Source organism: Nanorana parkeri, unplaced genomic scaffold, assembly GCF_000935625.1.
Source record: "Nanorana parkeri isolate BGI_ZX_2015 unplaced genomic scaffold, ASM93562v1 scaffold1190, whole genome shotgun sequence".
Classification (NCBI taxonomy): domain Eukaryota; kingdom Metazoa; phylum Chordata; class Amphibia; order Anura; family Dicroglossidae; genus Nanorana; species Nanorana parkeri.
This window is the reverse complement of record NW_017307458.1, coordinates 309,420-324,735: the sequence shown is the minus strand read 5'-3', so window position 1 is coordinate 324,735 and position 15,316 is coordinate 309,420. Positions and strand designations below refer to the sequence as shown.

At 43.4% G+C, this 15,316-nt stretch overlaps 1 protein-coding gene across 1 annotated transcript in view; it reads left to right on the top strand.

The window, feature by feature from the left end:
- Positions 1 to 15,316, top strand: part of LOC108796894 — a 28,606-nt gene that overhangs the window by 4,480 nt on the left and 8,810 nt on the right. Inside the window, exons 2-6 of the mRNA XM_018568451.1 lie at positions 4,462 to 5,546; positions 5,592 to 5,606; positions 8,475 to 8,683; positions 10,413 to 11,574; positions 13,610 to 13,818. Of these exons, the coding sequence (XP_018423953.1) occupies positions 4,554 to 5,546; positions 5,592 to 5,606; positions 8,475 to 8,683; positions 10,413 to 11,574; positions 13,610 to 13,818 (2,588 nt within the window). The 5' untranslated portion in view covers positions 4,462 to 4,553. The remainder of the gene's footprint in view (positions 1 to 4,461; positions 5,547 to 5,591; positions 5,607 to 8,474; positions 8,684 to 10,412; positions 11,575 to 13,609; positions 13,819 to 15,316) is intronic.

The window sequence follows — 15,316 nt, the reverse complement described above, 5'->3', positions numbered from 1 at the left end:
TACTTAAAAAGTAAAGTAAAAAATATTTAATAAAAAAAAAAAAGTTTATAATAATAAAAAAAAAATTCAGTTTCGGCCTGACATTTTTTCTTTATTTTGGTTTTGGTTTTGAAATTTTCATTTCGGTGCACCTCTAATTAGATCAACATCTCGATATCGGCTGTCTGCCTATGAACACCTTCAAATACAGGTGTACTTTATACTAAACATCACTGCTCTGCCTCCACCTTTACTCGGGGGTGATATATATTGTTTAAATTCTATTCAGCACTGGCTAGGCCTGTACACTGAGAACCTATTGGCTTGAGTGGAGCTGTATACTGTGGACCCCCAGTCTTCATTATCACCTCTTAATTAATCATCAGGGACTCAAAGTCAAAAGAGAATTTTGTTGTCATTTATGAAACCCTGGAGGACCTAGGTGGGGAGTTAGTGCATTGCCTGCGGGTGTGGCAAGGGGTGGTTTGACTAGTCAACATTTAAGGTGGCCATACACTGTTAGAATTTTATTCAAACGTTGGTTTAAAATTGTTCATCAGAACTTTAGATGATGCAATCACTAATTCAACTCGTTTAGGTTGAAATCCCTTATATCTGCTTCTTGAACAGACTCCCAGTTGTATTAAACAGGTGCGTGTTACAATATGTACAAATCTTTGCCAAATGAAAATTACATTTAGAATGTCATTTATTCAGATAAGAAACAAGAACAAATTTCCATCCTGCTGCTTCAGTTTTCCTTGTATATACCACCGAAAAATGAATGTCGATTTAGACCCCACTAACCATTGGAAGATCAAACGGATATTTTCAAAAATGAACATTTTCAAATAAAATTCTACTGTTGAATGGTTAGATATAGTTTTTATTTGACACAAATCATGTGCTCCTTTTGAAATATGAATATTAGAAACTCCTGTTTAAATAGCGTGTCCACAAAACAGCTACTGTGGCTGACCAAGCCCAGGTAAAGCACAGTTAGGGTGTGCAAAGGTTTTAGGCAGGTGTGAAAAAATGCTGTAACGTAAGAATGTTTCAGAAATAAAAGTGATAGTTGTTTATTATTTTATCAATTAACAAAATGGAAAGTAAATGAACAGAAGAGAAATCCAAATGATATCAATATTTGGTGTGACCACCCTTTGCCGCCTTCTCGTTACACTTGCACACAGTTTTTAAAGGAACTCGGTAGGTTGTTCCAAACATCTTGGAGAACTAAGCAGAGATCTTCTGTGGCTATAGGCTGCTCTTCATGTAATCCCAGACAGACCCTATTATTATTATTATACAGGATTTATATAGCGCCAACAGTTTGCACAGCGCTTTACAATATAAAGAAGACATTACAATCACAATACAAATCAAGACAAGATGGTAAGGAGGGCCTACGATCTAAAAGGGAGGGTAAAGTGATACATGAGGAGGGAGCTGTGTGGGGATGAATTGTTTGAGAATGTGATGGTTCAGTGGTTATGTTGAGGTGGGATAGGCTTCCCTGAAGAGATGAGTCTTTAGGGAACGCCTAAAGGCAGTCAAGGTGGGCGACAGACGGACAGGTTGGGGGTAAAGAGTTCCAGAGGATGGGAGAGACTCTAGAGAAGTCCTGGAGGCGAGCATGGGAGGAGTTGACAAGGGAGCTGGAAAGCAGGAGGTCTTGGGATGACCCGACGGTTAGAGTGATTCTTTGAGACCAGGTTGGACATATAGCCGGGGGCGGAGTTGTGGATGGCTTTGTAAGTGGTTGTTAATATTTTGAATTTTATCCTTAGGGCTATTGGAAGCCAGTGCAGGGATTGACAGAGGGGGGTTGCAGACACTGAGCGGTTGGTCAGGTGAATGAGTCTAGCAGCTGCATTCATGATAGGCTGAAGGGGGGGATAGCCTGTGTAGTGGAAGGCCAATGAGGAGGGAGTTGCAATAGTCAAAATGAGATATAACAAGCGAGTGGATGAGTAATGTGGATAGTTGTGTTAACAATCTCAAGGGAAAAGTTGGGGGAGGGGTGGAGGAAATATCAAGAGCTCAGTTTTTGAAAGATTGAGTTTTAAGAAGTGTTGTGACATCAAGACGGATATGTCAGTTAGTAGATTAGTGACACACATGGACACTGAGGGGGTGAGTTGTGGAGTAGAAAGATAGATTTGAGTGTCATCGGCATAGAGATGGTATTGGAAGCCGTGGGGTCCATGGACAGAGCCTGGGGGACCCATACAGGAAGAGGAGGGGAGGAGTTAGATTTGTAGGTGACGCTAAACCTGATCCCGAATTGTATCTATTTAGTTTTTGAAATGAATGGCAATGTCCTGGGCAGTGAGTTAGTGGGTGGTGGCGGTGGAGCACATAGTAAAGAGTTAAAAGTAGAAAAGAGTTGGCGAGGTCTTCTGGATTAGAGTTTGTTAATGAGCGTGACAAAATAAGTCTGTTTGGCAGCACAGAGGAAGGAATTATATTTTAGGAGGGTCGCTTTGTGCAGGGTGAAGTCTTGCAGAGATCTAGTTTTTCGCCACAGTCGTTCAAGAGTGCGGCTATGTCTCTTGAGATTTCTGGTTCCATTTGTGTTGAGATTGAGATTATGTTGAGATCAGGGCTCTGTGGGGGCCAAACCATCACTTCCAGGACTCCTTGTTTTTCTTTACGATAAAGATAGTTTTTAATGACATTGGCTGTATGTTCGGGGTCGTTGTCCTGCTGCAGAATAAATGTGGAGCCAATCACACGCCTCCCTGATGATATGGCATGATGGATAAGTATCTGCTTGTATTTCTCAGCATTGATCCTGATCAAATCTCCAACTCCAGTTGCAGAAATAAAGCCCCAGACTTGCAAGGAACCTCCACCATGCTTTACTGTTGCCTGCAAACACTCCTTATTGTACTGCTCTCGAGCCCTTCCGTGAACAAACTGCCTCTTGCTACAGCCAGATATTTCACATTTTGTCTCATCAGTCCACAGCACCTGCTGCCATTTATCTGTGGCCACAAAGCCATGCCTCTGACATGGAAACAAGGCTACGCGACTCAACACAGGAACTGGGGTGCAGAAAAATGTCAGCAGGTGCTCTGAACTGATGAGTCAAAATGTGAAATATATGGCTGTAGCAGGAGGCAGTTTGTTCACAGAAGCGTTGCAGAGCGGTACAGTAATGAGTGTCTGTAGGCAACAGTGAAGCATGGTGGATGTTCCTTGCAAGTCTGGGGCTACATTTCTGCCAGTGGAGTTGGAGAATTGGTCAGGATCAATGGTGTCCACAATGCTGAGAAATACAAGCAGATACTTATCCAGCATGCCATACCATCAGGGAGGCGTGTGATTGGCTCCAAATGTATTCTGCCGCAAGAACAACGACCCCAAACATGCACGGCTTTCCTGATCTGTGCAGGAGGCTGCGCTCTCCTCCAGCACTGCCCTGATCAGAAGAGTGGTGTGTGGGCAGAGTCAGCTGTCACTGGAGACCGGGCCTGAGGTGAGTTGGCGGAATCGGCTGTCAAATGAGACTGGGCTTTCCTCCCCGCACTGCACGCTCAGCCTCCTGTGACAGCGAGTCAGGATGGAGAGCGGAGTACAACCATTCAGTGATCTCTGAATGTTTGTAAATATCTGGACGTAATATGTTATGTACCAGTTATGAATGAATAGGAAGTGATCTACGTCACCTATTCATTCATGATTGTGTACACAGTAACTCATACGATCTCCACAATGTATGAATGAACAGGAACACTCAGTATAGTGTAGAGCAGTGGTAGCCAAACTCCGGCCCTCCAGCTTTCGTGAAACTACAAATCCCATGATGCATCTCTCTCTCTGGGAGTCATACCTGTGGCTGTGAGAATCTTGTAATGCCTCATGGGATTTGTAGTTCCACCACAGCTGGAGGGTCGGAGTTTGGCTACCCCTGGTATAGAGGATTCCTGTTCATTCAGTGCTGGGGCTGCAGAGAAGGAGATTGAGGACTATTTTTCTATTGTAAATGGGAAACATCCGGGGTCTGTTAGGAAAACTACTGTTGGTTCCAAGCATTCAGAGGCAGTAGTAATCAGTCAGCTGCTAAAACTAAAAATGCCCTTTTTTATTTTGACCCTGTAGGGCAGCATGGTGTCATACAATTTACTATGCCTTGCAGCAAAGGCGAACAGTGTTCACTTTTATAGAGGGACACTGCACTGGGTATATCTAAACTCTCCATGCATGTATGGTTACCTAAGGGTAGTTCAGTTTTTTCTTGCACAGCAATAAAACAGAATAGTAGATAAACTGGTTTTCTCCCATATTGTGTAGAGAGTACATATGGCAAGCTCGTTTTTGGAGGCAGGGATTGATGAAATGAGTTCTTTGTGAAACTGCATTGAATTTCTCCTACTGCATAAATAAATGAATGTGTCGCCAACACTGCTGCACTTTTGACACCTTGGGTTTCAGCTAATATATAATATACGTTTTGTTTGTTTTTTTTACTTTTAGACTGAACTAAATATTGTGGGAATCCAACCTCAAGCAGAAAACAGTCTACAGAAAGAAGCCCAGATTACGTGGAACTGTGTTGCTTACCAAGCATGGCTGTACAAGAGCCAAGAAAGGCGAGATCGGTCAGTCTTGCAGGAATTGCTCAAATCTCCAATGATATCTCCAGAAAGTTCTTGGATCGCAGCGATCTGTGCCGGCTCCTACGAATTGCTTCAAATTTCCTTAAAGATCATACTCAGGTGTTGGTGGAACTGGATAGTTTCTTTGTTCACGATCCAAGTGCCAAAATAAAGTTGGTGTTTGTTGAAGACACTGTTTTGGTGAAGAACATTTTTGTTATGTCCTCTTCTATGCAGGAACACGCTCAAAGATCACCTGAAAATCTTTATGTTGATCTGCAAACTAATATTGGCCCAGGACTGAACATGTACAGCGTGTCTTGTGAGGATGAGTCTGGTTGGAACATGTGTGCTTGTTGCATATCAAAAACCATCAACCAGGACACAGTGAGATTTCTCATCGTTTCTGTTTTGCAAAGTATACCAAAAATGAAAGTTCAGATCAAAACTATCACAATTCATCCAGAGATCGCCGATTTCAGAGACCTGAATAACCTCGTACCGAATGCCACTATCAAGCACTGCATGTCACTAATTGTCAGAGTGATCGAGGGGAAGATTGCTCATTTACCACCTCCCACCCAGTCACAGATTAAAAATGTTTTACAAGCCCTGTGTTTTGCCCGTTCCCTAAAAATCTACAATCGTCACCTCAATGAGTTGAGATCTTTATGCCCAGTAGATGTTTATCAGTACTACATTGACACGTGGCATCCTAACAGAAAAGAATGGTGTACAAAGGACAACAACAGAGTCAAAACGGAGAAATCGTTATATTCTTACTCTGGGGCTCTACAATACACACTTTCATCAAAAATGGGGATTTTGCCATCGTTGCACCAGTGCCTCTGTGTCATTTTACGTGAGACCCTCGAGTTACAAAGTGTACCGGATACTTTACTTGAGTTCTATACTGATATTGTGCCTGTCACTACAACGACAACACCACCACCACCAGCTGATGCTGCTGCTGCTACTACTACTGCAACAACAACAACAACTACTATTATTGCTTCTGAAGAGGTATAGTCAGAGAAGTATTTATTACTAAATGTACATAGATTTTATGGTGAACTATTATGTTATACCTAAAAGATGCTCTAATTTGGGGGAAACCTCCCGTGCGCGGCACCCACAACTGTCGCAATACCCAAACAGTAACTGCAGCTGATTGGCTGATAATTTTCAACCCAGGTCCTTCGATAAGTCAACTGTAAACATTGTCTTTTGTCGAGCGGAATGGTGCCGACTGGGCCACCCACAGCTTGAATTTTGGCCAAGTCAGCAGGATAAATACTTTAGGGTACAGCTCTGCCTCCTTATAGCAGAACTTCAGTCAAGAAATGAGAATATAATAAAACATATGCTGGTCTGGACAAATCCCAGGAGCCAGGGAGCCAATGCATTTACAGCTGGCGCCTACCATTTGAGGTTTCTCTAGTTGTTGTCAATGAAACTGGCTCCTAAAAAAAAAAATCCTGCTGGATTCCATATTAATTTGTCCGCCCCTGACATATGCAACATCGAGGTGTATGTATCTATGCATCTGGATCTGTATCTTGTCAGCTTTACTCATCTGCAAAAAAAGATCAAAGGTCTTGCAGAGCAGGGAAAAGTTATCAAGATGTCTTGGTCTGCTCATGTCATTAACTGATTTCTCAGCACCTCACATGGCTTGTGTGGTGGGGCTGGAAACCGAAAGCAGGAGCACTAAAGCTTGCCATACAGAATGTGAATTGCGGCTGGTTTTTGGTACCACTGTTGGCAACCTGTTGGCTGGCATCCTTAGATCGGCTGCTCTAAGGAGCTGATCGTAAAATCAGCAGCCAATACAAAGGAAACTGCATGAGATTCCTCCATCAGTGCTCGTAAGCATTGAATCAGGAATCTGTTTGTCCGTCCAGCCTGTAGGATGAGCAAAAAAAATAGAACAGTGTATGGCCAGCTTAAAAGTAAAACGGGCGCTGCACCATAGACACACAGAGGGGGCACAACAACATAGCCAGTACAGAAGGGGCATGCAACAGAGCAGGGCCAAGGGCAGTGCTAAAAAAAAGACCTACAATGGGTGTAAGTGTAGGAGCATTCTCATTCTATACACAAGTAGTATGTGAAAGGGCCTGAAACATTCAATGCTGTGCCTGCTTCCACTTCAGAAAAATACGGGGACTTCTAGAAAACTTGGGAGCAGGAAAGGAACGTGTTCATGAACATACACAGCAGGACCTAGCGCATGTATAGAAATCATTTTGTTACTGAAAATAGCAATTTTATATTGCGTATGCTCTATTACTAAGACTGCTATTGACTGAAGTTTTGCTTTAAAATGGAAGTCCTCATGTCTGTTCCTAATCCAATAAAAGTAATTCACTGGCACACGAAGGGTTTTTAAAGTATTGATATGTTTATTCAATACATACAGCGAGTGACTGTCGCTCTTATGAAGGATCCCTGTGCGGACCCGAAACGTTAGCACCATATGACAGTATGTGACATTTGGTATTGAATAAACATATCAATACTTTTTAAAACCTTCAAGTGTGTGCCGGTGAATTACTTTTATTTACTATTAGTGTTTTGCTGTGTGGTCGTCTTGAGACCGTGGCAGTGCGAATGGGATTTGGACTTTGTTCCTATTCCAAGACACTAAAATAAAGGCAGCCTGTGAAAGGAAATGTTGTATACTTCCAGTGGCCCGTGATTTAAAACTCCTCGGCTACTGCAGGTATCAAACACTTTTTGATGTGTCATATACTTGCACATCACATGCTGTGGTATCTCCCTCAGACTTGTACACGATATGATGACCTAGGAGCCAGCAAGAGGAACCTCAGTGTGTGGCAGAGAAGCAGATGTTCAGGACTCTGGAAGTCTCAAAACTCCACTGCATAGCAAAACCCTGATACCAAGTATCTAAGACACAGGCCAGTGCTGCGATGTACTTGTGCAGTCATTGGGGATCACACATTTCTACAAGCAGGCAGCCCCTGCAGGAGATTAGCTGCATGTTGGGGACCACATATCTCCAGAGCAGTACAATGAATACATTAGGGATTCCACTCAATATGCATTTTGCTTTCTTGCACTAGGAAACCTGGAGCAATATGAGCTGGGCTTAGTTAAACTTGTGCAGGAGCTGCCAGCTTGTAGGCGTTTGTGATCTGTACTAATTAGGTGGGTAAATTGTCATCCAAAAATCAGCTTTGAAGGGTACGTTTGCATTTGTTCGCGTTGACTGATGGCTTTTCTGCACCAAATCAACTCCCCGCAGGGGCACATAGGAATCAATTATGCGCCCTGTTCACACTACATCACTGCCTTGAGGTAGATTGCAATCATACTGCATTATTCCACAATGCAACAGAACTCCCCTGATGTCAGCTTTGGTCACCTCTCTGCTGCAGTAGATAGAAGTGAATGAAATCTCTTTCACTTTTCAATTAACGTTGGTAAAAAGGAAAACATTGCTTTGCGTTGTCACAGTCCAAAGCAGTACTTCACACTGTCGGCACTATATGGACAGCAGCCTGCACACAAAACAGAACATTTTAGCATGTCAACATAGGTGAATAAATACAGGTATGTGAAACACTTGTTCTCACACTCTTTCTCTGCGGTTACAGTGCAGACTGCAAAAAAACTGATTGTAAACGAAACAATGTTTACACTGGTCTGGGCCTATGGTGATGGCTTCCGGAAGGAAAGAAAAAAAAAAAACAGAGCTGATGGCTAATTTGCTCAGTTGTTTGGTGCCTATGGACATATTAAATGAGCTAAAATGTCCTAAAAGTACAATTGTCAGCCATATGTGTTTTGTGTCAGTATAGAGAAGTGAAATAAAGCTGTACAGTTACGCACCATCTTAATTCATTGTCTTGGTCATTTTAGCAGGTTTGTGGCGATGTAAAAAATGAACTGGAGCAATTGGAGTTTTACAGCTGGGATGACTTTCAGTCCTTTCTAAGCATTTGGTGTGAAGAACGGAAAATATTATTTGTCATTCGCAATTCTGTGCCCTTGAGCAGTGAAGACATGAGCCCTGAGTCAGTGCAGACTCTGAAGTACAGTATGGTGAACCTTGGATGCAGCAGTTATACCAGGTAACTCCGTGCTTGATTTTAAAACTGTGCGTCCTAAATGGATTTCAGGTTTTGGGTGATGGTGGTGACTTTGAATTACCCACCTGCTTCTTGTATGGCTCCAGTGGCCAGATCTGTCTGTACTCTCTCTGCTACCTTGAATTCTTACTGTTCCAGATAAAGGGGATTCTCATTCATCTTGTTGGAGTCTCCATAATATGACTTGAAAGGAAGGCCGCATTCACAGCTAAGCATGAGCATAGCAAAGTGATTTACAGGCTTTTTGTTTTCTTTTTTTCACCTTTTTGTGCATGCATTTATTTTTCCAAGTGTTTTTATGCACTGCTTTAGTACAGAAATAGTTTTTGACTTTTTAAATGGGAGTGCCTGAAAAACACACAAACATGTTTTTAAAGCGCCTTTAGAAGCATTGGGAGAGTAAAATATGCTACTTGGAGCTGGCGTGGGACTCTACTGTCACACGTCGGCTCTATATACTGAGAGCTGAGTGATTACAAAACCACTGATCACTCGTCTCATGGTTTCTCCCTGCAGAGATGTCCAGCTCTCACTGGAAGGACAGATGGAAGGGGGCGTGCACAGCTGGCTCTGGCTCCAGGTAGTCAATCAGGCGGCCGTGTGGATCTTGACAATATTGTCAGGATTCTTCCCGGCTGCAGCGTGGCTCTTCACCAGGGTTCTCAAACCTCCGGCCCTCCAGCTGTGGTGAAACTACAAATCCCATGATGCATCTCTCTTCGGGAGTCATGTCTGTGAGAATCTTGCAATGCCTCATGGGATTTGTAGTTTCACCACAGCTGGAGGGCCGGAGGTTTGAGACCCCTGCTCTTCACTGTCAGTAACCCCTTCTGTATGCTGACTTTGCATCACACGCCTACATCACTAAATGAACTCCTGTGACCCGAAAGAGATGTAAAGCCAAAAAAAGGTTCTGCCTGAAAAGAAGCTCCTGTACGGGCACTTGAATGCTCACGAAGACAAAGGGATTTTTAATAATGAGCATTTTGTAGCTTCGTGCTACAAAATGCTCAGTTGTGAATGAGGCCAAAAAGTGAATAAAGAAAGTGACATTACTGCTGTATGTGGTCAAATCAGTAAATCAAAGGGTAGAGATCTTTTTCTGGAGTCCCTAAAACGGGTAGCCAAACTTCGGCCCCCCCAGCTCTGCTGAAACTACAAATCCCATGAGGCATCTGTCTCTGGGTGTCGTGGCTGTGGCAGTCTTGCAATGCCTCATGGGATTGGTAGTTTCACCACAACTGGAGGGCCGGAGTTTGGTTACCCCTGCTCTAAAACATAAACCAACATTTTCAATATCCGTTTTTTGAATGAGCTGTCTTTTAAAGTGAACCTGTCCAGGATGAATTTTATCTTTTGCAGCTCACAGGCCTATTTACTTCAGGCTATGATTGCCTGACTTGGTTGTACCAGGAGACACCCTCTTGACAGGCCACTGGTTATCAACACTAGGACAAGTTTGACACGTTTGTGATTTGAATGTAAATAGCACATTATTGGTATGGGAACGTCTCCTGATCTGCATGAAAAAAAGGCATTATTGTGCTTTCAGAATTTTCTTCTGATACGTTTCTCTACCATTTTCTCCTTTTGCCGCTTCAAGTCATACAAGGTGCAGTGGGGTGTGTATTATTTTTATTTGTTTTAAGCACAGTTGTTTAATTCTCTATACAGTTGCATCCATTTAATTTCTGTCTTGTCTCTTTAACAGGAAGCGCTGCCCAGCTACTATTCAGCTACGACTGGGTCCAGAAATGGACAAACTAATAATCACAAAGGCTGACCTCCATCATAGCCATGACTCCGAGATAGACCTTCCGTCTCGTTTTACAAAAGAACCCGAACCCTTTGTGGAAGCCCCAGCAACGTTGTTTTTCGAGATCTCTGATAAATTCATGGATCGCGCTGATTTGACAAAGCTTCTGCGTTTACACTTCCCATTTGGCAGGGAATCTCAATTTCTGGATGAACTGGAATCCCTTTTTAATACCGATCCTGGCGCAAAGGTGAAATTGACTTATGCCGATGAAAAGTTTACAGTGAGAAATATCTTCTTGATGACAACTGGCATGCAGAATTTGCTCCAGCATTTCTCCGAGCGCCTGTTTATTGCCTATCTTCCAAGTCTAAATCAGGAATTTTCTTTGTATTCTGCCTTGTGTCAGGATGAGAATTTCACCTGGAGAGTCTGCGCTCATTGCATCGCCAGGAAAAACTCCACCGAGCCCTTACAGTTTGTTCTGCTTTCTCTTTTGCAAGTCAATCCTAATTTGAACATGCAATTAAAGTATTTGACACTGAGCCCGGACATTCAGAACTGTTCGGATACCCAGGCTCTGTTTCCCAGTGTCAAAGTAAAGCATTGCTTACCATTTGTGTTTGAATTCATGCATCGGAAAATTTCATTCTTAAGTCAAATGGAGCAGTCTCAGATTAAAAACCTGCTCGTCAACCTGGCCCAAGCTTCCTCCACCGACACCTACACACAGTACCTTAATGATTTGAAGGCTGCCTGCCCCGATGAAGTGTTTCAGTACTATTTTGATAACTTCCATTCATGTTGGAATTCATGGTCCGGGAAGGACAGCCAAACAGTCGATGCAGAAAACTCCGTTTGTGATTTTGTAAGACTCTTTCACCAAGAAATAAGAACACATTTGGGTACAATGCCTTCTTTAAGCCAATGCCTGCATGCCATACTCACTGAAGACCAGGCTCATGATCAGGAGCCTGCAGAATCAAGCAATACATGCATGATGGACGAAAGCACTTCTACCTGTCAAACAGATACCACGAGCAAATTGAACACACAAGAGCAAGATGGTGGACAAGATGGAAGCACGGAGGTCATTACTGCTGATGCTTCTAAAAAGGTAATATTTTGGCTCCTGTCTGCTGCTACTTTTATTACTTAAAGTGACAGTAAACTCCGGAGTTAAAGTGATCTTAAACCTTCATATTTATTTATTTTTATAGTTAGGAGTGCCAGAGGTACTTGAATTCAGTTTTTCTTTTAAACTTTTTTTTTTCTTTGTCCGCTCTCTAGTTGTCCACCCCCCATCCCCCCCTTGTGCGGGTGTCTCCATCAGCTAGTCGTCCACTGCGGAGACACCCATGCAGGCGCGTTCACGGCTGTGCCCGCACCTAGCTGTGTGTGTCCATAGACACATGCAGCAAGCCATGCCCCCCCCCACTCCCACAGTCACAGTTTGACTGAGGGCAGAAGGAGCCTATCGCGATCACCCCCACAACCAGGAAGTTCGGGGAACAGAGGACATCTTCCCCAACCCGGTGGTAGAGACGAGGAACCACGGGAAAGTGTGGGGGGAATGGGGGTTGCAGAAAGGTACTGGGTGTTTTTTTACCTTAATGCAGGAAATACGGTAAGGTAAAAAAACAAAAAAAAAAACCCTATGCCTTAAATACCACTTAAAATCTTAAACATGCACTCAAGTTGATGAACTATTAACAAAAATGTATCTTATTTGTGTATCACTCGGCTGGAGATCCTCAAATCCTCTCTGAATTGGTGCTGACACTGTCCTTCCTTCTGGAGGGTGGCTACTTTTGTTCCTCATGGTCCCTGTGTGTGGTGTAAAGTAGTCACCGCTCCAAGCTCACTTCTGTGATGGATTATGACTTCAATACAAATTAGTAAACTAAACATGAGATTGTAGTCTATCACGGCAGTGAGCTTGGAGAAATATTAATTGTGTCCACACTACCTTATCCTGAAGAATAGCAGGGCACTTCTTAGTATGTGAATGTGCCTGGGCTCTCATGTGCACACAGTCTCATAGCTGTATATCTGTTGTGTGAGATCTAAGGCACTGCAAGATGCAGGAGATTTGGAGTGAGATTTGGTGACACCACTATGGAGCTGTTCGGCCTTCTTGCTGGTAATTAGTCCTTTGCCCTCTGCCTTCCTTTTTTTTTGGACACGGCTTTCTTCATTCAATCCCTCTTTAAAACCCAACTTCAGACACAGTGATTTTTATCTATTTTTAAACCTTGACTATTTTCCCACTGAGCAGCTGCAGGATTGTATACTACACGCTTCCAACTCCCAGCCGCAATGGAAACGTGTCTATTACAGACAATGTATTGTGCCTCCTCTCTCTGCCTAGCCATTCATAAAGCACAGCCCTGTGATGACATTGCGGCTGTGCTTTGTAAATGGCTATGCTGAAAGAGGGCCTGGAGGCACAATACAGGACCTATTGTCCCCAAGGCCTAGTTCACACCAGCCACAGTGCGTTCCAGTCGAATTCTGGCCGGAACGCTCTGGATCGCATTGCGGCCAGTTCACTTTGTTGTTTGGGCGGGGAATGGCGGTGCACTATTTTTCCTGACCGTACTGGAACGCAGGCATTGAAGTTGCTTGCGTTCCTGTGCGGCCGATCGCATTGCGGCCGGAGGGCGTGGCTGCAGTGCCATTCCAATACACCGCTACACCCCTTTCTGCCCCACAACAAAGTGAGCCGGCCGCAATGCAATCCAGTACGTTCTGGCCGGAACGCACTGTGGCTCGTGTGCACTAGGACGTTGTTCCAAAGCGGCTGGGAAATGGAAGCGTGGCTGTCGTTGTACTTAGTGGGACGTGTACTCACTTATTTCAGTAAGACATTTATTATGGTGCAAACAGAGTTTTCCAGGAGATAAAAGATTTAAAAAACTGGGATATTGCTGTTCCTGGACTTGGGCTTGAACTCCGCAGAGGTCATCTTAGATAAGTGCCCGGTTTTGGGCAGGAGGCAGTGTAGTAAAACTGAAATGCATACATTTTAATGTAGACGGTGGTTTGTGGTTCCACTGTGTAAAAATCATTATGCTTGAGAAGCCAACAACCTACGTCAGGTCTTAGAAGTCATTAAATGCCTTTCTTCTTTTTTTTTTTCCTCTTCCCAGGACTGTGAAGACATTGCAAACACGCAATTACATGGCAGGGAGTTTCAGAGCTGGGACGACTTTTGTGTTTTCTTGCAAGAATGGAGTAAAGAAAAGTACGTTCTACGTTCATCTTCTTCACTCCTGGAAGAGGGTGGTAATGAAGAACTTGGCGTTCGAAAGGCTGCAGACATCTTGAAGTACAGCTGGGCACAACTTTCCTGCAGTTGGTATGACAAAACTACAGTTGGTATGATATGATATAATATCCTGGTATGACGTGACATAATATCCTCCTAGCTAAACTGAGAGGTAGAAGATATCGGCAGTGTCAAAGTACAGATTTTACACAACGTACACTGGAATATACTTTAATATTATATGCTCCTAATGTAAAAAGCAAAAGTGTGCCCCTGTGGGGCAGGAGGTATGCTGGGGTGTAACAATATCATCAGATGTTGTGAAATCCATTCTGGATGAAATCAAGCTGCATATTCTTTCATAAAATCTGAAGAAGTGAGCGTTGGGTACACCACACAGTTGTCACTATTGTCGTAAAAAAAAAAGCCCTGCCCTTCAGCCCGAAAGACCCCACCAGTCAGTGCACATAGCCACATCTATAGAAGTGTATCTAACCCAGGAAGAAAACGATTGACGCTTCACAGGCCTTAGACTTGGAGGCTGCATCCATTTCCTTTTTGTTGTTTTATTTTACCTGGTGATCCAGCAAGTAACACACTTCCTATCTTAGGGTGACAACGCTTACTCGCTGCACCCTATTTATAGAGAAGCAGTGTTGTCACCCTAGGCTGTTCTCCTGGTTTGGACTGCAAACAACATCTCCTTATCTCCATTACATTGGGTGGAGGGGGTTTTGCAGTTCAGAGGCTAGCTGCGAAAGTGCAAGTCACCATTCTAGTTCCACACCTTCCTACATATAGATGGATAAATAAACTTCAGTATTAGAACCATTTTAGGTACAAATCTACAAAACCTGGGAGTGGAAATGTGAGGACAGTTGACAAATGTAGACTTATCACATGTTTCAGTGTGATTGTACAATCTGCCTTCGCTTTACTAAACTATGTAGTGTAAGGGCCTGCCTGATTGGATGCAAATGTATTGGTTTACGTAGGTCCTTATGTTGCATGGTTTTGGCAAACCCTCTCTTGATGATAAGGAGGCGCAGGGGAGGTGTTTGTAGTCCAAATCAGGAGAACAGCCTAGGGTGACAATGCTGCTCCTTTGTATAAAATTGTACCGTGAGTAAACGCTGTCACCATAGCACAGGAATTCTGTAACTGGCAGGATCACCAGGTGAAAATAAAGAAGAAAAAGCCTGGAAAAGAAATCCAGCCACCACAAATAAGGAATGGGGTAAGCTGCAGTATATGACATTTTTGGGTTTAGATGCACCATTCCTGAGAAGAGGCAGCACCCTCTAACATTCACACAGAAGTGAAGAGTGGGAGCATAAAGGCAGTGTTGAAGAATAGTGTACAATCGGGTAAAAGGTGGGGAGAGAGGGGGTAGTAGTTACACCTTTTAGAGGCAGCTCTCAACACAGTCTGGATGCTGCTATTAACCGCATGGGCAGTCTCGGCGCCAACTGATTTGTAGCAGAATAGGTGATTATCCTGTGAACAGGAAGTGACATGATGTCATGCTTCCTCTATGGGAAGAGAAGTAACATCACTTAATTTTGTTTTTTATGGTGTGTAGGTAACA